This window comes from Ictidomys tridecemlineatus, chromosome 1 (genome assembly GCF_052094955.1).
Source record: "Ictidomys tridecemlineatus isolate mIctTri1 chromosome 1, mIctTri1.hap1, whole genome shotgun sequence".
Classification (NCBI taxonomy): domain Eukaryota; kingdom Metazoa; phylum Chordata; class Mammalia; order Rodentia; family Sciuridae; genus Ictidomys; species Ictidomys tridecemlineatus.
Window position 1 is genome coordinate 34,915,025 of NC_135477.1, and position 26,923 is coordinate 34,941,947.

The window sequence follows — 26,923 nt, forward strand, 5'->3', positions numbered from 1 at the left end:
AATGATAGTAGTAAAGGAGCTGTGAATATTGGATTCTTATTTTTTTTCAACGTATACAGGGAAGAATATAGACATAATAATGACATAAGCCTGGTGTGAAACATAATTGTTATTTCCAGTTGATTGCTATTGCAACTGTTTCTTTATCTGCAAAAATAGGGCTACTACCCACCTTGACAAATGAGAGTATTATTCGGTACTCAAATCAATACATTTTGAGGTGTTTGTTCCTTTTCTTCTTATATATAATCCACTAGAGCCTAACTAGAAAATAAAAGACAGATTTATTTTTGGAGTCTTAAATTAAAGAAATCACTGCTATCTTCCAATAAAATCTTTAAACAAAATGGAACGAAGCAAGTCTCACAAATAATAAAAATCAGACACTGACAGGGTTTGAATACCAAAGTGGATTTTAGGCAATAGGTATTAAAACAACTTACATCTCCAGGATTCTTCTGCAGAACATTATAACTGGTCATTTCTTCGCTTGTGTACATGATTTCTAGATTGTCATAGGAAAATTAACCCTTATTTCAAATTATTAGGCTTTGAAGTCTGAATAACTAGGCAACAGGCACTCATCAACCGGCGGGCTCTATTTTCAGGGCTGAGCCCTGTCTCTAGATGCCTGGAAGGTTAGTCAGAGAGAGTATAACCCCCGCGGAGGCTCATGTTCAGAACCCTCAACTCCTTCTGATGCAAGGGCCTCAAAGCATCCCTCCCTCTCCTTTATTTTATTCATTCATTTATTCATTTATTTCTCTTTCTTCGTCTTCTGAGCTTCTACTTCCACCCCATTTGGCTGCTTCTCTTTTTCCATCTTCGTTTTCTCCCATAAGTGGTCAAAATGGGAAACAGAAGTATCTTTTCGTTGCTTGGTATAGTGATGGAAAAGATTTTTTAACTAAGGGGGAAAAATATTTCCCAACAAGGTTCTTTACTTCACAATGAGTCTGAACGTCTACTGATACCCTCCTGAGTGCTAAATCAATCAATCAATCAGTCAATCAATCCCCCACCAAAATTGTCCTTTGCCACTGTGAAGAGGTTGGGGTCTTTTGGAGCGGGTAAGATCCGCAGTCGGAAGGCGAGATCCCGGAGCTAACGCGCTCCGGCTCCCGGGAGGCGCGTGCAGGACCTCCCCACCGTCCGCCTGCACAGTGGGGAGGCGCGGGAGCCTCGGCAGTCCAGCCCGGGAGGGGGGCGGGGGCCGTCCGGGAATGCGAGGGGCGCAGGAGGAGGTGGAGACGTCGGCAGCGGCGGCGAGGGGGTGGGGGGACGGCGCGGCTGCCGCAGGGGAGCGGCGGCGGGCGCGAGGGGCGGGGCGCCCTCCTCAACACAGCCACTCGGCACTCTTCGCCAGAGCTGAGTTGCGGCGGACTGGGCGCAACACAGCAGAGCCCGGCCCGCGAGCCCTCGCGTGCCCGGGTCCGTCGGGTGCCGCGGCGCCTCCCCCAGGGAGTCCCCGCGCTGCTGCACCCCGCGTTTCCCGCAGCGGCTGGGGGCTTCGGACGTGCGGTCCGAGAGCCCGAGGCAAGCGTCCCCAGAGACCACCGTGGGCTTCATGGCTGGAGCGGAACCGGTGAGTTGAACCCGAGTCAGGCAGCTTATTTAGGGCGCGAAGTTCCTAGTTAGTACAGCGGCACAGCCATGAGTAACAGCAGCACCCTCATGGACCTTTACGGGCACCTCCGTTCTCTCCTCCTGCCGGAGGGGGAAGGGGCGCCCGAGGCGAACCCCGATGGTGAACCCGATCCGGTTACGAGTACCTGGGCGCCGAGCCTGTCGGGCACCATCTCTGATGTGACCCCTACTCCATCGCCCACTTGGAACACAACCCCGGATCTTGCCCTGGGCTGCGGGGAACAGATCAACTATGGCAGAACTGAGAAAGTTGTGATCGGTGCCATCCTGGCACTCATCACGCTTCTGACGATCGCGGGCAACTGCCTGGTGGTAATCTCCGTGTGCTTCGTCAAGAAGCTCCGCCAGCCCTCCAACTACCTGATAGTGTCCCTTGCACTGGCCGACCTCTCGGTGGCCGTGGCGGTGATGCCCTTTGTCAGTGTCACCGACCTCATCGGGGGCAAGTGGATATTTGGCCACTTCTTTTGCAACGTCTTCATTGCCATGGACGTCATGTGCTGCACGGCCTCAATTATGACTCTGTGCGTGATCAGCATCGACAGGTAAGCGCTGGGCCTCCTGGTCCTGGAGTCTGACAGTTGATGTGCTGTCAGCTAAGCCGCGTGCGCTTTCCTGGGAGAAGCAAGCCAGACCTCATCGTGGTATTAAGGGCTGAGCTTAAAATACAGCCCCACACGTATCAACCCTATACCAATCAAACAATTTCAGTGACAGCATACCCTATATACACTTTTAAAAGAAAAGCACGAAATATTCTAGTTTATAGTAGTGACGAAATTTAAGACCAAAGTTTAAGAGTATTTTAAGCATTAGCAGCTTCACCAGGGGGTCCCTTGGCTTGATTTTCAGAAGGAAGGGATTTGATGCTCTCTGACTTGGCAAACCCATTCTGTGAGCAGTAGAATCATTTCTTGCATTAAGGAATAAGTCCAAAAGGAAGCCACCCTGCTTCCTTATTGTGGGAGCTACTGTTTGGGCCAATGAAAGGACCTTGGCTGGTCCCAGAATGGGGTGTTACATATCTCAAAGGCTACACTTTTAGGATTGCTAATTCTGAATCTCGTTCTTGTTAAAGTCTGTTTTCAGTGTGTGGCAATGTTGTTTTCCTGCAAGCTCACTGACTGGAATCTTACTCTGTATATGAAAGGTTTGTTCTGGACTTTCATTATAACTCCCCCAGTGGAGTTCTGAAACAGTGGCTGACCATCTGTTAAGGATGCTGGAGAAAAATTGCTGTTTTGGGTGTCATATTAGTCTAGGAGATGTCCAGAGTTTCCTCAGATTTCAAGATTAAGGATTTTGAAATGCAGCTAATCTTTAGCCCTAGAAATATTATGCAATTGACGGCTTGAAGTAATTTCCATGCTGTTCCATCACAGAACAACTCTGTTTTATTTGAAACTGAAATATTAAATCTTAGTATTCACACTCAGAATTCTGCTGGTGTTGTGTTTAATGATACAGAGAAATAAAACATTATTTATTTTATTAGTGGTCCTATAGAACCTTTAAATATAGGAAACAGGAAAAATAATTGATGTTTCCGCATTTAAAATGACAGTGCCTCAAAGGATGGTCTAGCATGTAACTGAGATTTTCTTTCTTTTCCTTCTTGAAAATACTCTGTGTTTTGTTTATATTTGACATGTTCCATTTTGCTACTTGACCAGATTTTTCAATTCATAAATAAAGAGAATGATAAGAAAGGGGATATTGTTTAAAAAAAAAAAGGAAAGAAAGAGAGAAAGAAAAAAAGGAACACATTGTGGTTGCGTTTAGTGATTTAGTTTTTTTTTTAAATGATTCTGTCATTTTATATATTGTGGCAGGAGCTTCTGACAGCAAACGAGGAATTATTTTAAGTGTGGAGCGGGAACTGTATGTGTGAGAGTACTGGCACCAAACTTGGCAGCTGAAGTTATGAATTACTGTAGTTAAGAATGACAAAAACATATGCATTTACAGTCTGGCTGTGGCAACAAAAATTAGAAGAGTATGTTTAATACACATAATAAATATATGTATGAATTAAAAGAGCAGAAATCCGACTATTCAGCCACCCAAAACATTGGTTCTTCCATGAATGGAGCCCGGGTAAATGGACTTTAGTGTAATAAAATAAATGACAATTTATACTGCTAGTAATACATTTATAACCCTTTTTTTTCATTTCATAATTGATAAATGATAGAAAAATAGTACATTGTACTAACTTGTTTCCTAATACAGCCAGTGCTTCTGTTCCTGAGGACACGTTCGGGTTTGGCTGAGATCATACTGTGATTCCTGTACAGGAGCTAAAACCCTTCTTCACTCTTTGTGTGTGATTTAGCACCAACAGGAATGTCATGAATACAGAGAAGAGGTTAATTCTTCTTGGCAAGAATTTCTAATTTCTTCATTATGATAGTTGCAAATTATGATAATATAGGCATAGAGAATCTCTTTTTTCCCCCTATGAGTTGCCCTATTGGTGAATTTTGCTTAAAACTAATTTTAGAAGATTAGTGTATCATTTCTTTAGATAAAATGAAGAATTGATAAAAGTGGAAGAAACAAATTGATTTTCTCCTAATAACACACAATATTAAACATGAGAAAAAGGAAAATGCATTTGACATCTAGGCTGAATTATTTCTGAAAAGAATGTTTTCTTCAGTTCTCATGTGTGGCAAAATATATAAAGTGTGCTATGAAAATATGAAAAATTATCTTTATTCATTCCCTCTTGAGTACCTAATATAGGTTGTACTATACTTTGTGCAGTACAGAGATGAATAACAATATCCTTGCTTTTTAACTTACATAATTAATTATATTGTGAGAATTTGGATACCTGTTGGTCATTTAACCTGGCTGAAGTGAAACCTCTGATGTTTCTTTGAGTATCTAATTAGACTAGGAGAAATGTTTCTCAGGCTTTTGGCTAAGATCACATGTCAACAAGGAGATATGTGGGATGCCTTCTCAGAATTTTCTTCCAAATGCTCACCACACCCCCCCCTTTCAAATAATGATTCCTGTTCTTTGAAGAAGTAGCAGACATGAGAAGGGAACTTTCTTGTTTTCCCACCACTAATGAACAGTCTTACCTGAATCTGTTCTCTTCTTTTTGTTTCTTTGCAGTTAAAAGGCAAGAAGACATTGTGTCCTAGCAAAAAACAAACCACCTGAATTTTACAGTGCATCCCCTGTCCCTCTCAAAGACTTTGTTCCTGTATTGATTAGCTCATTCCTGTCTTAGCTTCTCATTTCTACTAGGTCAACTCAGGCTTCTGTCTTTAAGATTTTGTTTTACCTGTTCCTCTAATTACTGCGCAGCTTCACAGTTGAAGCTTCTCAAAGAATTGTGCCTACAACATATCTTTCCTTGCTTACTCTTTAGACAGATGAGTTTGATGTTCACCACATTTATTGCAGTATTTGAAGTATTTTCCTAGTTCCACTTTTGTCCATCCCCCATCTGTTTCCTTTTAGAAGGTAGAATGTTCTATTTTTTTGAAATCTTAAGTGATGTAAAGTTTAGATATAACCGAATGGACAGATCTTAATTGTCCAATTCAATCCACAAAATTAATACTGCTTATCAAGTATAGACTATTTTTGTTACCCTAGAAAGTTTTCTTGTGCTCCTCCTGGAATCATCTTTTAAAAGTGGAAACCAGATTGCCTTTTATATATAGTTTTAAAACATGCAAAAACAGTTTTATATATTTTTCAGGGAAGCTTGGATAAGGAGTAAAAGTATAAAATAATGTGGAGTTTGATGGACATCACATTTAGGAATGTGGTTATTGCTGGTGGGGTGGGTGAAAATGTAATCAATCATATAATTACAATCATGTAAATGGTATTGGTAATCTTTTAAATCTTGATGCTAGATATGGCTTTATTCTTGGTATAGTTTTTGTATGTCTAAAATATAACTTTCAACTTTATTTTGAAATATATACATAGAAAAATGTACAATCTTCTTTTTCTTTTCTTCTCTGACTCTATGCTTTTATTATTTTTTATTTTTAATATATTTTTATTTATTTGTTTTAATTAGTTACACATGACAGTACCATGATCTTGTCATAGCATACATTTGAATCAGATGGGATATAATTTCTCATTTGAAAAATGTACAATCTTAAGTGTGGGTGCTTGATGAATTTCCACAACGTGAACACATCCTTGTGAACACATCTGTCAATGAAAAAGAACATTGTCAACCTTCCACAGGTCCCCTCTCCCTTTTTAATTTCTGATGTCCCCAGATATAACTATTGTCCTGACTTTTAGCATCATAATAAAGTTTTACTTGCCAAAACTTAATATAAGTGGAATTATATAATATGTACTTTTTTGAATTTTGCTTCATTTGCTCAATATAATGTTTGTGAGACTCATCCACAGTTTTTAGCCTGTCAGTGGTTCATTCATTTTACAGCTGAATAGTATTCTGTTGTATGAATGTGCTATAATTTGTTTATCAGCTCACCTCTAGATAGAAATTTGAGTTTCTAGTTTTTGATTATTACTTATAATGCTGCTCTAAACATGTATTTTTTTGTACAAGTAATTCTGTAGACATGCTGTAATTTCTTTTAGGTAAATATAAAGCTGAATAATAAGGTACTGTTGAGGATTTTAATTCATATCTTTTGCATTATCATTTTCCTGAAATTTAAGTCTATAGATTAAAAAATATAATTTTTTAAAATTTTTGATTAAAGCAATGATTAATTAATATTTACAACATGTGTACATTTCCAACTTCTTTGAATTTTCTACATTACCATGCTTTCATCTATGATCATTTTCTTCTGTCCAGTTAGACTTCCATTAGCATTTTTTTAGTGACAGTTTGCTGGTGACAAATTTTCTCAATTTTTGCTTTTCTGAAAATGCCTTAAAAATTTAGAATACTTGGGAATCAATCTAACAAAAGAGGCGAATGACCTCTACAAAGTAAATTGCAGAACACTAAAGAAATGAGAAATTATACCCCATTTGATTCAAATGTATGATATGTCAAGATCATTGTATTGTCATGAGCAACTAATAAAAAAAAAGAAAATTATAATCATCATAGCAACCAGTAACAATGAAATAATGTGTCATTGAAATGCTGGGAAAGAATCTGAGTGATATAGTTATTTGTTAAGAGTATTGATAGGCCCAGTAGTGCTAATGGTCCAATATAAAAAATAACTCAAATGTTCTTGAAGCACACACCCTGACTGACTCACATAGATTCTGTATAATTCAGCAGCTGTATTTACAATTATAATGCATGATGTCAGGCAAAATAAAATTATAGTTAAATATCCATTGCAGTAACATGCTTCTGTGAACAGAAAGTTGAATGTAAAAGAAAATAGATTTTTGAGATGCTTTAAATATTCTGTGCTTAAAAGCAGTAAAGATTTTTACATTCTATTTATCAAAACTGTATAATTAATATCTGTGACATTCAAGGCATATGACCTCACCAAAATATTAATGAGGAGCAGGACTGTTATGTTGAGGTAGAAGTATAGAAAAAATAAAAATTGCATGTAATAAGCAGGTATTTAATCTGGATACTGGTATAATATAATAATAATAATAATATTTTTATATATATATATATATTCTAAATTTATGTAATAAAACATTTCCATGCTGGTTCAAAAAAAAAAAGAAATTGAAGAAGAATTAGAAGATGGAAATATCCTCCCATTTTCTTGGATAGGCAGAATTAATATTGTCAAAATGGCCATACTACTAAAAGTGCTATACAGATTTAATACAATTCCTATTAAAATTCCAATGATGTTCTTCATAGAAATAGAAAGAGCAGTCATGAAATTCATTTGGTAAAATAAGAGTCTCAGAATAGCCAAAGCAATCCTTAGCAAGAAGAGTGAAGCAAGAAGCATCAGATTATTATCAGACCTTAAATTATACTACTGATCTATAGCAACAAAAACAGCATTGTACTGGCACCAAAATAGACATGAAGACCAATGGACTAGAATAGAAGACACAGAGATAAACCCACATGAAAACAATTCTCTCTAGACAAAAGCACCAAAAACATATCTTGGAGAAAAAATAGTTTCTTCAACAAATGATACTGGGAAAATTGGCAATCCATATGTAGTAGATGAAATTAAACCACCATCTCTCACCCTGCACAAAACTCAACTGAAAATGCCTTGGTTTATCTTTCATTTAAAAATATTTTTGTGGAGCATAGAATTCTATATTTGTAGTTTTCCTGCAGCACCATAAAACATTTTTTCTGTTGTCTTCAGATATCCATAGTGTTGGTTGAAATATCAGCCATCAGCTAACATTATTATTACTCTTTTGAAAGTAACTTACCTTTTTGCCTCTGATTGTTTTTAGGGCTTTCTCTTGGTGTTTATTTTTTTTATCATATTTCTTTGATGTCCCTGAGTCTGGAAGTATTGATTATTGTTTGCTTATTTATTGATAACCCTGCTTGAGGTTCTTAGTAATTTTTGTATTTATGAATTGCTAACTTTTATTAGTTCGTTCTTGTCATTTCAGACACTGCTTCATTTGTCTCTCTTTTCTCTATCTTCAAATATACATATTTATACCTTTTATGCTTTATATATTTCATACTTTATTATTCTGCCATGTCTAATCTGTTGTTTAACTTTACCTACTGCGTTCTTCATTTCAGTAATTGAATTTTACAATTCTAGAAATCAAAAATCAAAAGACCAAAAGCTGCCAGAGTGCTGAGAGCCACAGCCGAGTTGGAATGGCCCCTGGCATTTTGCCAACAGTATTGGTTGACAGGCGAAGCATTACTATCCTCCTTGGCTACTACTTTGGAGTTCTCATGGGGATTCCTGGGGATTCCCGGAGAGTTCCCATTGGTTGGGGAAGTGCAGGAGGAGGGATTTCCAGAGGATATTTCCAGCTGCTGGTTCCTGGAGGAGCCGCGTGGCGTTGGGGAGGAGTTCCCAGGAGCGTGTGTGGAGCGTGCTGGTGGAGTTCAGAAATAAAGTTTGTTCCTGCTTCAGTGGCTTGTGATTTGTGCCCAGCCAGACTGCGGCATTTGGTGGCCCATACGGGGAACGCCTGAAGCTTGAGGGTAAGTGAAATTGCTCGCCCCTAAGGGAAGACGAGAGAATGGGTGACCATTTCAAAAAACAATGTGTTCTTGTTTTGATTTGTTTTGTTTTTGTTTCAAGCTGCCTATCCCTAGAACTTTCTCAGGCAAACTGGGAAAAATGGTTGGCTCAAGGTTTGAAGTTGTTCTCCCCTGAGGAAGAGATAGAAATAGACCACAAATGCACATGTCAAGAAAATAGGAAAATTGATACAACGATTTTTTGTTCCGTTTTTGTTTCATTCTGTTTTGGTTTTGTTTTTTGTTATCTTATTGGGTTGTGTTATCTTTATAGTGGATTAGAAATTAGTAAAAAACAAACTGCAAGAGTGTTAAGTAAATTGTTAGAGATTCAGACCATGGAGAATGACATTTTAGATCAAGTAAAAGAGAAGGTCTCTCCAGCTAGTCAGATAGAGGAACAAAATTTAAAGGAAGAAAGCTTAGAGGAGAAACAGCTATTAGGGAAAAAGCTACAACAGGAGGCTGCTACTAACACCATTCTATCACCAGAGGGTGTAATTCAACTAACAGCTCCACCTATAGAGACAGATGAGTGGCCCTCAACCCCCGTAGTTGATAGATAGGATCCTGAGATAGGATCTCAAAGATTAGCATGCCCTGTACTTGAGCAGGCAGGAGGGCAGCGAATTCACCATGCTTTAGATTTAAAAACAGTGAAGCAGTTAAAAGACGCTGTAACAATCTATGGTCCTCAAGCACCCTTCACTGTAAGCATGGTCGAATCCATTACCAACTTGGACATGACGCCAGCAGATTGGGCTAGCATGTGTAAATCTGTGCTAAATGGAGGACAATATTTGTTATGGAAGGTTGCCAATGAGGAATTTTGCACGGAGACAGCTAGGCAAAATGCAGCAGCTGGTTACCCTCAAAGAAATCTAGATATGTTGTTAGGAAAAGGACCTTATGAGGGTCAATGGCAACAAATTGAATATGATCCTGCTATATATGCACAAATTGCTGCAGATGCAGTTAGAGCATGGAAGACTTTACAAGGACATGGAGATTTACAAGGTCAATTATCTAAGGTAATACAGGGAGCTAATGAACCTTACCCTGAATTTGTAGATAGGCTTATTCAAACAGCTACCAGAGTTTTGGGGGATACAGAATAAGCAATGCCATTAATTAAACAACTGGCTTATGACCAAGCAAATTGTTGGTGCAGACAGGTCATTAGACCATGGAAACATGGAGATTTAAACACATATATTAAATTATGTAGAGACATTAATGAACAAGGGCAAGTCTTGGTAGCTGCAGTACAACAGGCTTTAGATGCCAGGCCAAAAACATGCTACAATTGTGAACAAACAGGACATTTTACAAGGAATTGCCCTACAAGAGGAGGGTTTAACAAAGCTAGGTATCAAAGGAGTAGAATACTGGGTATTTGCCCACGATGCCATAAAGGGAGACATTGGGCTAATGAATGCCATTCTCAAACCACCATAGAGGGTACTCCATTATCAAAAAACGGACAAGGACCAGGTGTTTATCCACGATATCATGGAGAAGGCATCTGGCTCCACTGCCAAAACACGGACAGGGGGCCCAATGCTCCCGGGCCCATGACCGCAAACACGGGGCACTGGAGGAACCCAGAAACACCATGGAGGAACCCAGCAACACCATCAGGGTAGTACCCAGAACACATTATCCATCAGTTCTCTCATCAGACGAGCCAGAGGGACCGCAGGGTTGGACATCTGCACCTCCGCCGGAGCAGTACTAACTCCAGAGATGGGAGTTCAAATCATTCCCATAGGAGTAAAAGGACCTCTTCCCCAAGGAACAGTAGGCTTATTGTTAGGATGCGGTTCTTCTACTCTAAAAGGACTTATGATAAGTCCTGGGGGGTAATTGATCCCAATTATGAAGGTGAAATAAAAATTATAGCTAGTTCTCCAAAGGGTATATCAGTAATTTCACCAGGAGATAGAATAGCACAGTTATTAATAATACCCAGCCTACATGATAAATTTTCCAGTTGTACTGTAGAAAGAGGTTCCAGGGGATTAGGCTCCACAGGTGTAGATTGGGCTATGCTGTCTTTAAATTTAGATTCTCGCCCAATGCTCAACTAAATATTCAAGGACATGAATTTAATGGGCTACTGGATACAGGTGCAGACCTTATCATCATATCTCGTCAAGAATGGCCAAAACATTGGCCGTTACAACAAGCCACTCAAACGCTTTGAGGCCTAGGAGTGGCAACTAATCCCCATAGAAGTGCAATGATATTAGATTGGAAGGATCCTGAAGGATGTGAAGGAACTATATAGCCATATGTATTGGATCATCTTCCTATAAATTTATGGGGATGAGATGTCCTAGATCAATTAGGTTTGACATTAACAAATAACATCAATCCAAATGCGCCCACTATTAGGGCTAGACAAGGTTTCAGGAAAGAAAAACGATTAGGAGAACAAGAACAAGGTATAGTAACAGCAATTCAAATAGATCAAGGAATAAATAGACATGGATTCGGTTTTCAAAAGGGGTCACTGAGGCAATAAAAATTACTTGGAAATCAGATAGACCAGTATGGGTTCCTCGGTGGCCCCTGACTAAAGAAAAGATACAAACAGCCCATAACCTGGTCAAACAACAATTAGCAGAGGGACATATACAACCTTCCGTATGTCCCTATAATACTCCCATTTTTGTCATTAGAAAGAAATCTGGTAAATGGAGATTATTGCAAGATTTAAGAGCCATTAATAATGAGATGGTTGTTATGGGACCTGCTTAATCAGGGATTCCTCAAATGTCTGCTTTGCCAAAAATCTGGTACGTTTTAGCTATAGATATTAAAGATTGTTTTTTTTCAATTCCAATTCATCCTGAGGATAGTCCACATTTTGCATTTACTATCCCTGCACTGAATCATGAAGGTCCTGATCAGAGATATGAATGGAAAGTACTCCCTCAAGGGATGGCTAACAGTCCAACTATGTGTCAAATCTATGTTAATAAAGTAATCCAGCCACTTAGAAATCAAAATCCTGAACTACAAATATTTCAGTATATGGATGATGTATTATTAATACACAAAGATAAAAACACATTGCTAGAATGTTATGCCACACTTACAAATTTATTAAAAAATTATAATCTAGAAATAGCGATAGATAAAGTACAATTAAATTTTCCAATTAATTATTTAGGAGTTCTATTATCCTCAACCATGGTCTGTCCACCAAAAATTCAAATACGAGTAGATCAACTCAAATCACTTAACGACTTTCAAAGGTTATTAGGAGATATAAATTTGATACGGCCTTATCTAGGCATACCAACAGGAGAGTTGGGACCTTTATTTGATATCCTAAAAGGTCCATCAGATCCAAATTCACCTCAAATCTTCACACCTGAAGCAAGAAAGGAATTAAAAATCATTGAAACATATATGGAAAATATGCATTTGGATAGAATTGATATGTTTGCCTTTATTATTTATTGTAATACCAACAAAAAATATTCCTACGGGAGTATTTTGGCAAGAAGGTCCATTATTGTGGATACATTTATCTTATTCTCCTAACACTATTCTTACTAGGTATCCTGAGGCTGTAGGCAATTAATACTCAAAGGAATAAAAGCAGCAAAGGGAGTGTTTGGAATTTCTCCCAATAAAATTATTATTCCATATACTATGGATCAAATTGATGAGTTAGCTAATGAGTTAAATACTTGGGCAATAATCATGTGCAAATCTAATGTTTCTTTTGATAATCACTTACCATCTAATCCTTTGATGTCTTTTTGGTCTTTGCATCCTATAGTTTTTCCAAAAATGACAAGAAAAACCCCTATCATGAATGCTCCAAATGTATTCACTGATGGGTCAAATAATGGTACAGCAGCAGTAGTTACCCCTGATCAAACTTTTACATTTTTAGTACCCAAACAATCAGCTCAAAAGGTAGAGCTTAATGCAGTTTTACAAGCTTTTGTGATGTTTAAAGATTCTGTATTTAATTTATTTTCTGATAGTGTATAGTTAATGCTATAGTATCCCTTGAAGATGCTGGTAGGATTTCCCCTTCCTCTACTGTTTTCTCTTTTTTATCCCCACTATACAAAGTTTAATCTGGGACAGAAAAGATCCATTCTTTATATGACATATGAGAGCACATACAGGATTGCTTGGAGTCCTTAGTTTGGGCAATGATTTAGCAGATAAATCTACACATGACATACATATTTTCTCTACACTAGAAGAAGCTACACATTTTCATAAAAGTTTCCATGTCAATGCTAATACTTTACAAAAGCATTTTTAAATAACTAAGGAATAAGCTAGACAAATAATAAAACAATGTCAAAATTGTGTGACCTTTTTATCACAAGTTAATCTTAGAGTCAATCCTAGAGGACTGATACCTAACCATATTTGGCAGATGGACGTCACACACTTGCCAGAATTTGGAAAATTAAAATATTTTCATGTTACAGTTGATACTTCTTCCGGATTTTTGATGGGCTCCCTTCATGCCGGAGAAAAAACTAAAGATATTATAGCTCATTGCTTACAAAATTTTGCCACTGTGGGCGTTCCAAAATAGTTAAAAACAGATAATGGTCCTGGCTATACCTCTACCTCTTTTAAACAATTTTGCTCATCACTTGGCATTACTCACATAACAGGAATCCAATACAATCCACAGGGACAAGGCATAGTTGAAAGATCTCATCAAACTATTAAAATGTACTTATTAAAGCAAAAAGAGGGAATTGGAAAGGGGTATGTATCCCCCAAAGATAAACTTAAAATAACCCTTTTTACTCTAAACTTTTTAAATTTGGATTCATTAGGGCTTAGTGCTGCAGAAAGGATATGTGTCCAAAAAATGTACATAAGCCTAAGGTACTTTGGAAGGATATTCTAACAGGACAATGGAAAGGTCCTGACCCAGTGATTGTCTGGAGTCGGGGTTCTGTTTGTGTGTTTCCACAGGGAGAACAGCAGCCGATTTGGATTCCAGAGAGACTAACCAAAGTGATTTCTGAAGACCAAAAAGAAGATGATTTGACTCAAATCCTTAACAGCTGATATCCAGAACTCCAGCTTGGCTATTCTTACATCTGCTACAGTGATTAACCAGGATGCTTTTTTTCAATATCTATTTTATTATTGCATTTTTCCACATCATAAAGTTCTATTTTATTTTTTGAGTTCATACAGACCTAGGTTAATGTTTTTCTGATCAGTTTTATTTTTTGACTGTGGAGTTCTTAAATATTGCAATGGAGATTTCACCTATGTAAAGCTACAAGGCCTTTACTATTGTCTTATGTGTTGTATGTTTGTGTGCAAACTTCTGTTTTGTGTTGTATGTCTGTATGTGCATATGTCCATATATCATATATGAGGAGCGCTCATGAAGAAATGGATCCGAATTTTTTTTATTCATGTGATTTTAATGGTTTAATTTAAATTGGGTAAACAGCTGTTCAGGATTTTTTAAATATGTGAACAAATAAGGAGGTTAACAGATCTGTTTGTTTACTTTCACCTTTCCTTTTCATTATATTTAATAATTCTGTTCAGGATAATGTAAATTTTTCAGAAAATTGTTTTCTTAGTGCCTGTTAGAATGTTACATATTTTTTTTTTTTAGCATCATTGCCAGAATTCCTATCTTCATCCTAGTGCCGGTGAAGACAAAGATAAAACCAAACTACAGCTTCTTTGATGGCTATCGCTGTAAACTGTATAAACTGATGCATCAATGAATAATAACTCAACAAGTAATGCTCAATCAAGGAGTCGATTTACTTTGGGAGGAAATGGACATATTGATAAATTCCTCCGCTATGAACTGCTTGCAGAACTTGCCTGGACTAGGTATCACTTGTATATATTGTGAACTATCTGTTGGTGCAGCAAATTGTGGTAATGCTGGAGTATCTTTGCTGATGGTGTCACCGGTGGTACAATTTTTCAAAGGAGCCGTCAATTGGCTTGGTTTTGTGGCATTTCTGTATCCTCTTCCCTTCTGCTAGTGATGGTCTAAAATTTGGGGGCCAACAGAGGTGAGGCAAAGAACCTCACCCCCCACTGGCACCAAGGCCAAATTTGGGGGCCAACAGAGGTGAGGCAAAGAACCTCACCCCCCACTGGCACCAAGGCCAAATTTGGGGGCCAACAGAGGTGAGGCAAAGAACCTCACCCCCCCATACACTGGTGCAAAGGCCTATCCACAAGTATGGCTGTATGCTGGACCGATAGTCAGTGATAGGTATGATCTAATTGCAGTGGTACCAACCTAAGACAGGAGGCTGACACCTTGAGGTCAGCTCATTCGATGATGGGTAAGGACCATATGTTGTATTGGGCAACCTAACAGGCACAGTCCCTAAGCCACATTGCTTGTTGTTTAATTAAACAGAGAGGGGAGATGCTGAGAGCCACAGCGGAGTTGGAATGGCCCCTGGCATTTTGCCAACAGTATTGGTTGACAGGCGAAGCATTACTATCCGCCTTGGCTGCTACTTTGGAGTTCTCATGGGGATTCCCAGGGATTCTCAGAGGGTTCCCATTGGTTGGGGAAATTCAGGAGGAGGGATTTCCGGAGGATATTTCCAGCTGCTGGTTCCTGGAGGAGCCGCATGGTGTTGGGGAGGAGTTCCCGGGAGCGTGTGTGGAGCGTGCTGGTGGAGTTTAGAAATAAAGTTTGTTCCTGCTTCAGTGGCTCATGATATGTGCCCAGCGAGACTGCGGCACCAGAGTGAAACAGCAAAAAGGCAAGAGAAAAGGGGCTGTCAATGCCCTTTTAGAAAGGAGAGGCAGAATTCAAGGGTATTTTTTTAGCCCACCCCTAAGATAATCAGTAAGCTTAAGGAGAAGGCACAGAATGACAAAAATAGAGCCCAGCCAAATACAAAGGGAAAGTCTTATGGAAAGAGGAAAGAGAGTTAAAGGAATAGAAAATTCAAGATGGGGAACATTGGATTGTGTAGAGGTTGGACAACACTTCGTCCTGAAGATAAAGCTACTCTCATACATGAAAGCCCATTTCAGGCAGAAACATATTATTTACAGGATTTGTCCACAGGGTTTTATCCATGAGTCAGCATTACCTTTGTACCATAGGAGACACACAGGAGAGAAGACCTGTGAGTGCACAGAGTGTGGGCAAGGCTTTGACAATAAGTCACACCTTGTTGCACACCAGATGACACATGCAAGGGAGAAGCCCTTTGTGTGCAAGGATTGTGGGCAGGCCTGTACCAGGAGATCAGACCTTGCTGTGCATGATAGACCACTCAGGAGAGAAGCCTTATGGATGTCAGGTGTGTGGAGGAAGGTTTAGGGATAAGTCATACTACAATAAGCACTTGAAGGCAAAGGTTGTGGAGAAGCCCTTTGTGTGCAAGGAGTGTGAGTGAGCCTGTACCAATAATTCAAATTTCACCTTGCATAGGAGAACACACTTAGGATGCTAGGAGTGCTTAGGATGCCAAAATCACACTTTGTCACACCCCAAAGGACATAATTAGGTGAGAAGCTTTGTGTGCAGGCAACGTGAGGAGAGTTTTAGCTTGAAATCAAATCTCAGACACCAGAGGGCACACTAAGGAGAGAAAACTTTTTGTGTAAAGAGTATGGACAAGGCTTCCACCAGAGGGCACTCAGGGGAGAAGGCTTATGCATGAAAGGAATATGGACAAGGCTTTATTCAAAAGACAACCCGCTTGGAATGAGATGGGCATCATTATCCAAATTACGTGTATGAAGACACAAATGATGTAAATATACTTTGTATACAATCAGAGATATGAAAAATTGGGCTCTATATGTGTATAATGAATTGCAATGCATTCCTCTGACATATATAACAAATCAGAATTTTAAAAAAAGTCAACCCTTTTGTTCCACCAGAGGACACACTCAGGGGAGGAACCTTTTGTGTGCAGACAGTGTGAGCCAAGGTTTGGTGTAAAGAAAAATCTCCTTAGACACCAGAGGAAACACTCTGGGGAGAAATATTGTGTGTGTAAAGTCTGGGAAACCCTATACCAGTAATTCAAACCACATTGTGCATGAAGGCACACACTTAGGAGAGAGTTCTTTTGGGTGCCTGGAGTGTGAGCAAATGTTTAGCAATAAGTCATCCCACAAAAGCCCTTGAAGTCCCTTAGTTGAGAAGTGCTTTTTGTGCAAGTATTGTGGGCATGGCTTCAACTTGACCTGTGACCTAGGGGTCCTATGGTGTATGGTGAAATATGCATATCTCACCATACACTAGGGGACACCCTCAAGGGAATAACTTTGCTTCATTACAAAACTTTAGCCAATGTACCATTTGTTCATGGGTATATTATGAAGGTAGAAAGGACCCAGAGTACTCCAGACAACTTGAATGTGACCCTAGTATCTCCAAGAGATTGTCAGAGATCAAGTAAATATTTGAAGGATAGAGGAGTCAGGTGAAGGGGTGGGGTTTGGGGTTCCCTGGCTTTGTGGGAAAATAAGGTCTCTTTGCTCCTGAGAACTTTTTCCCATTGTATTTGTACCAGTCCACACTTCTCAAAGACTACTCTTAGCCAGTGACCGCAGAGCAGGGCTACTAGGGCAGTCCTGTTTTGGACATTCTCACAACCTCCTTTAACTGCATAGCAGCCCATGGTGACTTTGCCAGTTCTTCCTTCCATTCCCCCCCCCCCCAGTGGCTCTCCCCACCATCCTTTATGTTATGGTTTGAATGCTTTGTCTCCTCCAAACTTCATGTTCAAACAATTGCCAATGGAATAAGTAATAGTACTGAGTGGGGTCTGTGGGAGGTGGTTAAGTCACAAGGATGGGGCCCTTGTGAGTGATTATAAAATGGCTTGATGGAGTGAATTCACCAATGGCCCTTTCACTTGCTGCCTGTGAGGACACAGTGGTCCTCTCTTTCAGTGAGTGCAGCATCAAGGCACCATCATGGTGGTAAGCAGCCCTCACAAGGACAAGGAGCTCTTGAACTTGGGTTCCCAGACTCTTAAGACTGAAAGAAAATGAATTTCTGTTCTTGATGAAAAAAAAATCAACTTGAATCTCTAAAATTTGAAGTGATACATATGTATATCAATAGTATAAGGGATAAATAAATTGTGGTATATTTACATAATACTATCCAGAAATAATTATCAAACTTGAGCATGCAATGGAACTACCTGGAGAGCTTATTAAAACACAAATTGATGTATAATTTAGATTCGATTTCAGATATTGCATCATATCTTAAGTCAATATTTTGGGGTCACAAACATAATGCTGAGCATAAGAAACAAAGTATTAAAAATACATACATGTGATCCCATTTATATAGAATTTGGAATAAACAAACAACATTGTTTAGGGATGTACCCCCAAAATAATGTAAATGAGATGAAGGAAATATATATCTTGAGAACTAGGATAGCAATAACTTCTAGGTGGGAAGGAAATTGTGATCAGAGAGGCATGTCTCTGAGGTGGTATAATGCCCTGTTTCTTGACAAGAATGGTAATTACATGAGGGTTTGCTTTAAAACTATTGTTAACACATCCATGAATATTATAGGCACTTCCCAGCATATGCATTTTGTTTTATAATAAAAGAGACAAAAGTAGTTATTTGATGACATCTTGTGAAGTGTATATTTGGATCTGTAGTAGATGCGTGATGAATCTGAGCAGATACAGTTATTTTTTAATGCTATCAGCAAATGTTTGTGTTTAGCTTCATGTATGAGGGCAGGGGTCCTCTTTGGGTTATTCACAGTTACAGGAACTCATCTGGCTTATTTTCAAGAGCCATAATATTTAGTTCTTCTGACTGATGTCTGGCTGAAGTCTTGCTTCCTCACCAGGTACTATGACTCATTCCCTTTGATGGTATGAGTTCTGCTGTTGGTTTTCATTCTGCCATGATGAGCAGTTGTAGGGGCATTCTGACTTCTCCAAATCACCTTTCTCTTCGAAGGAAGTCATCTGTGCTCATCATGTCTGAAGTTCTTTTGGAGCTTATATTTAGGTTTTAAGAATGGACAGAATCCTCTTACAGCTTTGCCTTGAGAAGGTAAGAATGAAGAGAAGAAACAGGCATTTCTGCTTTGTTCTTTCCAGGAGACAACACTTCCCACAAACAACTTCAGTTTTCTTCTTCTGTTAACTAAAAAGAAGAAACACCTCAGGGGAGAAATGGTAACAGCTAATAGATGTTTATTGCTTTATTGTTCACAGACCACTTTCACTTGCAGAAATCTCCTTTGAGCCTCCCTGTGGAATTGTGAGGTGTACATTATTCACTCTACTTGATATGGGGGAAACTAAAGACTCAGAGAGAAGAAGTGACTTGTTTAAGGACATACAGTTTGTTTGGATGGAACTGTGCTAAAACTATTCAATCACCAGGTTTCTTATATACATATATGTACTTATTTAAAGAAGATAGCAAAAGCTTAAACATGGGCCATTTTGGAGCTAAGTCTTAGATCTTAAAAGAAATTGACTGATGATGAAAAGGCTGGAGAGCAGCCCAGAAAGGGAAGAGCACATGGAGGTAGTGAATCTGCCTAGTAATCTCAGACAAAGGAAGCAGGCTAGCCTTCTGAGTGAGAGAATAGCCTCAGAGAAGGGAGTCAATGGGTCTCTACCCCTTGCAATAGATACTGATGGTTGCTTAATCCCAACCTCCATCTTCTTCCTATGGGAATCCCTGTTTTTGCCTGGAGATATGGCTGCTCTGAATAAAGAGAGCAGTTCCTAGATTCATTTCTAGCTAAGTGTGGTCATAGTACTAAATTTGGGCCCAAGAGATGTTAGTGACACTGTGTTTTGGCTTTCTGGGGACTTCCTTCAAGATGATTGGTGGATGTGTTCTTCTTTTTTGTCCTTTCCCTCACCTGTTGCCTGGAATAAGCACATGGCAGATAGAGCTCTGTCTTTGATAAACTTGGAGGATTAATAATAAATGTTACCATTTATTAGTCGAACCTTCAGCTACATGCTGAATGTCTTATTTAATTTTCACAACAACCCCATGGGTTAGGGCCTGTCCTTCCCATGTCTCTATCTTACAAATAAGGAAAGGCTTAGAGAATAATCAGTTGTCCAAGGGAACCTGGAATCTTGAATCAAACCCGGAAGTTTCAGAGATGATGTCTTACCCCTTAATCTTTACCAGAGAAGATAATGGACATTACTGTCTGTTTATGGTAAATCGTATATCCTCTTTAAAGATGAAAATCAAATAGGTTATGTAGTTATGGAGGACCAGCTATAGACATGAAGTCCTTGGGGGCAGGAACATCTTAGTCATCTCTCTTAGCTTGAAACATCCTTTACAGTGAGCAGGGGTGGGGTGTGGAGGGGAGCTATCCTTGGTGTACATGTGGGTCCACATATATTCATACTTGTCCAGAAGTTCCACTCTTGACATGCCTGAGGTCAAGTTGTCCCTTCAACCGTGTCTATTCATTATTATCCATGCTAGTTACTCCCTGGAAAAATGGCTGGTTGGATTCAGCCAATGGAGAAGGATAAGTGAGCCAGGGAAGGATAAATGAGGGTGAAGGAGCGGTCACCCCCAACTGCCTGCCTGTAGAGCCAACTTGCACTTGCTGTGCCCCTTGACTAGAAGTCACTGCTGTCTTATTGTGGCTCTCTTGTGGTATGATTCCTTCCTTCTGGGTCCTGTATGTGACCCCTTCTCTCCTCCTTATGGGTCTGGGATGTTCTCTTGTTGCTGCATTCTCTCCTCCATGGATTCCCAAATCTCCATGAGTGGTTTCCCTGAATTATTCCAATTTGTATGTGCAATCTATTTCTTCCTGGAACCTTGATTGATAATTTTTGAGATTGCATAATCCAACCTTCACATTTTTTGCAGATCTTTCATTATGCAAAACAATGTAGTTCTCTTCGCCCAACCCCTCATCAGACTAGCCTGGAACTTCTCTTTCACAGCCTAAGGTTTACGTCTTCCCAAACAAAGGAATGACTTATTCTGAGGTGAATTTTGCACTTTCCCAGAATGCAGAAGCAGCTTGAAAGTATATCTCTTTTTAAAAAAAATATATTTTCCTTCCTGATAAATGTCAGTGTGGTTATGATTAATAAAATGTAAATTTACTTAAGAACATTTAAGCTATCATATTAGCTTTTTGTCATTCTGTATTTTTTCAATCAACTGATACTAAAAGTATAATTACTACTAAGTGTGGGTTTGAAAAATGTTTTGACATTTGAAAGGGGTACTCATTTTTAAAAAAGAATGAAATCCCTGGGCTAAACATTTTAGCTTATGTGATCAATGCTGCCGGAATTGTGCCCCTCCTGAGTGTTGCAGGAAGCTAGTTGGTGCCATTTTAAATGAGGATCCTGGCCTGTAGTCTGGGATGGTACTTGGGGTTTTGTGTCTGGGATATGCTTGGAGGAATAATGCTGAGTTGAAGCCATCTCAGGAACCAAGAGGACAGTTAGGACTGGGGGGAGGGTTCCCAGAAATAGAAACCTGGTATCAGACTAAGCATTTGAGGGGCCAATTTGAGGTTCTAACATGGCTTCTGTTGTTTGAGCAAAAGTAGAGAGAAAACAAATCATGCTTTGAGCATTGTGTAAAGCTTGTGTCCTCATTTAATCCATTAACTATCTTCCCAGGTAAAATTCATATCCTTTTTACAGGTAGAAAAATTGAGGTTCCGAGTCCTGAAACATATGATCCATAAGGGGACAAGTTTCTCATTCTCAGAGCATTGGCACTCTTTGTGTCAAAGTTGTTCATGTGGAAACCTTCAATGTTGTAAACACCTTTACAAAACAGGAAGAGAGGAGAAGGAGATTTCAAGTTACTATAATGCATGACCCCAGAGAACAACATTAAAACTCCTACTCTGTTTTCTTAGTGTAGTTTTTCATTTAGATTATCATTATTTTTGGTACAATTCTAACAAGGTTGCTTATCTGGCTTCCCAGTTGTCAGATTAGAAGCAGAAAATTAGAAAAGGGATATGAGTTGCTCATGGCAGGCACATTAAAACAGCAAAAAGTTGGAGCCAGAGTTTCATAGTGGAGGAGGAAGGTAGTTTCCTCCTTTCTAAAATGAGTGGGTTGAACAGATTAATCTCTGAGGTCCCTTCCAGCTCTAAAAATTCAGTGTGTTTAAGATAAAAAGCTATAAAAAGCTGTAGAAGAACACATAAGTATGAAAAAAATCCTAGAAATTTAGACCCAGTATGGGGAAAATAATCCTAGATTGCTGTTCCTGTGGGTATAACTGTGTCATAGTGCTGTACCTGATGTTTGTAATAATGACACTGAGTCATCAGGGGAATATGGGGTTTTGTTTTGTAGAAACTGTTTCAGAATGCAAGAAAGCAGCAAATTACTTTTGGAGAGTTTCACTCAAAAGTGCAAATCAAAATTTTTGCTGCATAAACATCCACTGATTGGGAAATTTGCTTTGGAGATTTTTTACATTTAGTTCTCTAATGATTTTTGTTGTCATATTGTATTTAGGTTTACTATATACTAAGATTATTATGCTATCATTTCTTATGCCAACACCTTGCTGTTTTAATTTCTCTAATATCTGATAAGAACATTTCATTTCCTTTTTCAAAATTTCTTGGATAATGTCATCTAAGTATTTTTCCAGATAAATTTAGAAACCATTTGATTCATTCTAAGTAATCACATTTCCTACTGATTTCAGTACAATTTTTTATCCACTTTCATTTTTTAATGAATACAATAGTCTGTATGGTTTATCTGAAGATACTAATTATATTTTTGAAAAACTAAACTGATTGTAAAGTCTCTCCCTATTTGCTGTAATCATCCTTCTTTCTCTGGTGTGTGGTCTTGCTGTTGTGTTTTCTATCTCATTTTGGTGATACTGGTTTTATTATATGGTTGGGGCCCATCTCATTTTTCTGTTAATGGGGTTTTCCTTAAGCAACAGTCTCCAGTGAATATAAGAGAGGGTAAGATGCATCTCCAGCTGGGGGTTTTGTTAGTGCCCTGGGGAGTAGAGAAGAGTGGAGTGTGGCAGAATTTCTTATCTCTTTGCTGCTGTAATAACTGCCCTCATCCACATAACACTGTTGATTTCCTGGGGTGCCTTTATCAACCAGTTGCAAGTGTGGAGTACCCCTAGAGATCTTCCTGGTCTTTTGCAGTCATTTTATCTGAGCATTTTTAGCTGTGTTCCTTTTTCAATCTGATCCAGTCTACTGTTGACTTTTAAGGAATTCCTTATGATTTTTGGTCCATTCTTTTTTTAAATCTTATTTTTTTGATGAGGTTCTTTTTTTTTTTTTTTTGTCTTTTTTGGAACTCGGGGTCGAACCCAGGACTTTGCAAATGCAAGGCAGACGCTTTGCCCCTGAGCTACATCCCAGCCCACTTTTTGGTCCATTTTTGCTTTCTATTACTGTTATGAATTAAAACAACTATCTTTGCACATCAAGGAATTGGTGTACAAGGGTTGGAGCACATTATACAATGGTCTGTCATTTCAAGCAGATTTTATTACTATTTAGAAGAGCTTTTTTAAAAAAATTGGTTACTATTATTAAATTTATTTTTACTGTGTATAGTGCATATGATTTTTGTTAGACATATTGGTATATGCTTCTATTACATAAGTGATTTCCTAACATTAAACTTTTCTTGCATTCCTTAGATTAATCAATGGTCATTATTAGTGATTCTTTTAGCTTATTTTAAATTCTGTCGGCATGTTATTATAGATTTTTACATCTCTATTCTAATGTTGGTCAGCTTTTTGTTACTGTAATAAAATACTTAAGACAATCAACCTAAAAAGAAGGAAGGGTTATTTTGGAGGTTTCAGTCCCTGGTCAGCGATGAGGCAGCACATCATGGTAAAAGTAAGTTACAGATTATCTTGATGGTTGTGAAATGATATCTCATTATGGTTTTTTTTTTCAAAAATATTTTAGTTGTAGATGGACACAAGATCTTTGTTTTATTTATTTATTTATTTGTTTGTTTGTTTATTTATTTATTTTATGTGGTGCTGAGGATCGAACCCATTGCCTCACACATGTGAGGCAAGCACTCAGTCACTGAGCTACAGTCGGAGCCCCTCATTATGGTTTTGATTTGCATGTCACAAATACTTAGTGATATTGAGATCTTTTCATATGCTTATTGGGCATTTGTACATTTTCTTTGAAGAAATGTCTAAGTTCTTTGCCCATTTTAAAATTGTGTTTTTTTTTGTTGTTGTTGTTGTGGGAGTTATTTTTACATATTCTGGATATGAACTCCTTATCAGATATATGACTTGCAAATGGTTTTTCCTTATCACTATCTTGATTTCTTTGAAATGTACTAGATTTTAAGTTTTCTAGGTCCAGTATTTTGCTTTTATTGTCTGTGTTTTTGAAAGATCATTGCTATATCCAACGTTATAAAGCTTTCCTTCTATATTTTCTTGTAGGATTTTTGATTTTGGGCCCTACATTTAGGTCTTTTATCTATTTTGAGTTAAGTTTTTTATGTGGTGTGAGGTAAGGATCCAACTTTATTCCTTTGCATGTGGATATCAGTTTTCTTACTACCAGTTGTTGAAGGGATTATTATTCCCCATTGTGGGGTCTTTGTACCTTTGTCAAAAGATCATTTGACCATATACATGACAGTTTACCTGGAGGCTCACTATTTTGTTCTAATCATCTATATATCTTTCTTTATGCCAGATTGTTTTGATGATTATAGTTTTGTATTAATGTTTGAAATTAGGAAGTATTAGTTTTCCAATTTTGTTCTGTTTCAAAATTATTTTGGCTATTCCATTTGAATATTGAGAGTCCATGTGAATTTTATGATGCATTTTTCTATTTGTAAAACATGTTATTGGGATTTTGTTGATGACTGCATTGAATCTATTAGTCACTTTTAGTAGTTATGGGCTTTTTAATGATATTAATTCTTTTAACCCATGAACATGGGGTTTGCATTTAATTTTGTCTTTTTAAATTTCTTTCATCAATGTTTTATAGCTTTATGTGTGTAAGTCTTTGACTTCTTGGTTATGTTTATTCCAAATTATTGTATTCTTTTCAATACCAATTTAATGGAATGGTTTTTAAAATTTCCTTTCAGATTGTTTATTGTTAGTGTATAAAACATGAGCTGATTTTTGCATGGTGATTATATAATCCTGCAATTCTGATGAATTTGTTATGAGGGAATATTTAGAGTTTTCCTCTCTGAGATCATGTCATTGTGAGTAGGAATAATCTTACTTCTTCATTTGCAGTTTGGATGCTTTTTAAAATATTTGTCTAACTGCTTTGGCCATGACATTTAGTATATACCATATTGGGTAGAAATGGCAAGAATAGGCATTCATGTGTTGTTTCTGAACTTAGAGTTTCTGAACTTCAAGTTTTCATTATTGAGTGTGGTATTAATTTTGGATTTTGGGTTTTTCACATATGGTGTTTATTATATTGAGATGATTTTTTTTCTATCTGAAGTTTGTTGAGTGCTTTTATCATGAAAGGGTGTTGAATTTTGTCAAAATCTTTTTATGCATCAAGTGAGGTGATCTTGTGTCTTTGTCCTTCATTCTGTAACTGTAGTACATTTCTTTTCTTTTGAGATAGGATCTTGCTCTGTTGCCTAGGCTGGCCAAAACTTGTGATCCTGCTTTCTTAGCCTCCAGAGTAGCTGGGATTACAGGTGTGTGCCACCATTCCCAGCTCTTATGTAGTCTAGATATATTGTATATTGATTGTTTTTCATGTGTTGAACTGTCCTTGCACTCCAGTAATAAATCCTGAATAATATTGGTGTATAATCTTTTAAATATTTTATTGAACTTGGCTTGCTAGTAATTTGTTGAGTATTTTTGCATCAATATTCATTAGAGATATGGCTTGTAGTTTTCATTTTTAAGTATCTTTGTTTTAGGTGTATTTTGGAAATAAGGACACAACAGTGAAACCATCTGATGCTGGTCTAGAATTTAAAAAATCTTTTAGTTTCTTTTATTATTTTTGATCTATTTACGTTGTCTAGTTCTTTGGGAAAATTTATATTTATCCCACAGATATTTCAAGTGAACTCAATTATATACACACTACCTAAAATTAATATGGTTGTGTTTTCTTGCTTTCTTTTATTAGTATTTTACCGATTAATCTTTGTTCTTCAACTTTTATGGGGAGGTTGCTGGTTATCAAACCCAGGACCTTGCACATGCTAGGTAAGTACTCTTATCACTGACCTACAGTCCCAGTACCTCTTCAACATTTTATGATATTTTTTTAGAGGAGAAAAGTTTTATTTTGGGGATCACTGTTGTCCGCAGACAGTTCCCTGGGACTCCAGGTAATGCAGAAGAACATCATGGTGAAAAAATGTGGTAAAGGGAAGAGGAAGCAGCTCACATGATGATCAGAAAGTAGAGAGCAAGAGAGAGTCTATTGGGCTGGAGATGTGGCTCAAGCGGTAGCGCGCTCGCCTGGCATGCGTGCAGCCCGGGTTCGATCCTCAGCACCACATACAAACAAAGATGTTGTGTCCACCGAATACTAAAAAATAAAAAATATTAAAAAAAAAGAGAGAGTCTATTCTCAGATATAAAATCTGTGCCCAAAAGGCATGGTCCTAAGAAAAATATGGAATGCTTCACGAATTTGCGTGTCATTCTTGTGCAGGGTCCATGCTAATCTCCGTATCATTCCAATTTTAGTTTATGTGCTGCCAAAGTGAGCACCATTTTATGATTCTTATACTTGTTTTTATTTTAAGCTGTATCTTGTTGAACTTTTAAAAAGGTAAATTTGAGGCTATTTGTTAATCATTTAAAAATCATGTAAGTGATTTTTATGGCTTTTCTGTCTTTGGTTTTCACTTTTGTGAGAATCTGGAAGTGGCTACTACTAGAATGTTAGGCAGATGTCATTTCCAGTGACATTTTCTTATATAACTCTGAACTGAATGTTTTGATTTTGATTTCTCTCTTTTAAATCTAATCTGTTTCCATCCTGTTGGTTTTCTCAAAATACAACTTTGATCAGTTATTTCCTTACTTAATGTTCTTCATTGTCTCCCTTTTGTCTTCAGGATAAATTTAGGGCACTTTTAGTGGCACTTAGCATTCTTGAC

At 38.0% G+C, this 26,923-nt stretch overlaps 1 protein-coding gene and 1 non-coding gene across 7 annotated transcripts in view; one reads left to right on the forward strand and one right to left on the reverse strand.

Moving 5' to 3' along the window:
- Positions 1 to 1,346: 1,346 nt before the first annotated feature.
- Htr7 (5-hydroxytryptamine receptor 7) overlaps positions 1,347 to 26,923 on the forward strand; it is a 57,281-nt gene continuing 31,704 nt past the window's right edge. For 5 of the 6 annotated variants that reach the window (XR_013434426.1, XM_021731952.3, XM_021731950.3 and 2 more), the window contains exon 1: positions 1,347 to 2,192. Coding sequence is in view for 4 of the 6 variants with exons in the window: in XM_021731952.3 (XP_021587627.1) it covers positions 1,654 to 2,192 (539 nt within the window). In the remaining 2 variants the exon portion in view is untranslated. The remainder of the gene's footprint in view (positions 2,193 to 26,923) is intronic. The other variant, XM_040272951.2, reaches the window with a different exon arrangement.
- LOC120885908 (U6 spliceosomal RNA) lies at positions 26,428 to 26,531 on the reverse strand. The gene has a single exon (XR_005728710.1). It is a non-coding gene; the product is annotated as a U6 spliceosomal RNA (small nuclear RNA).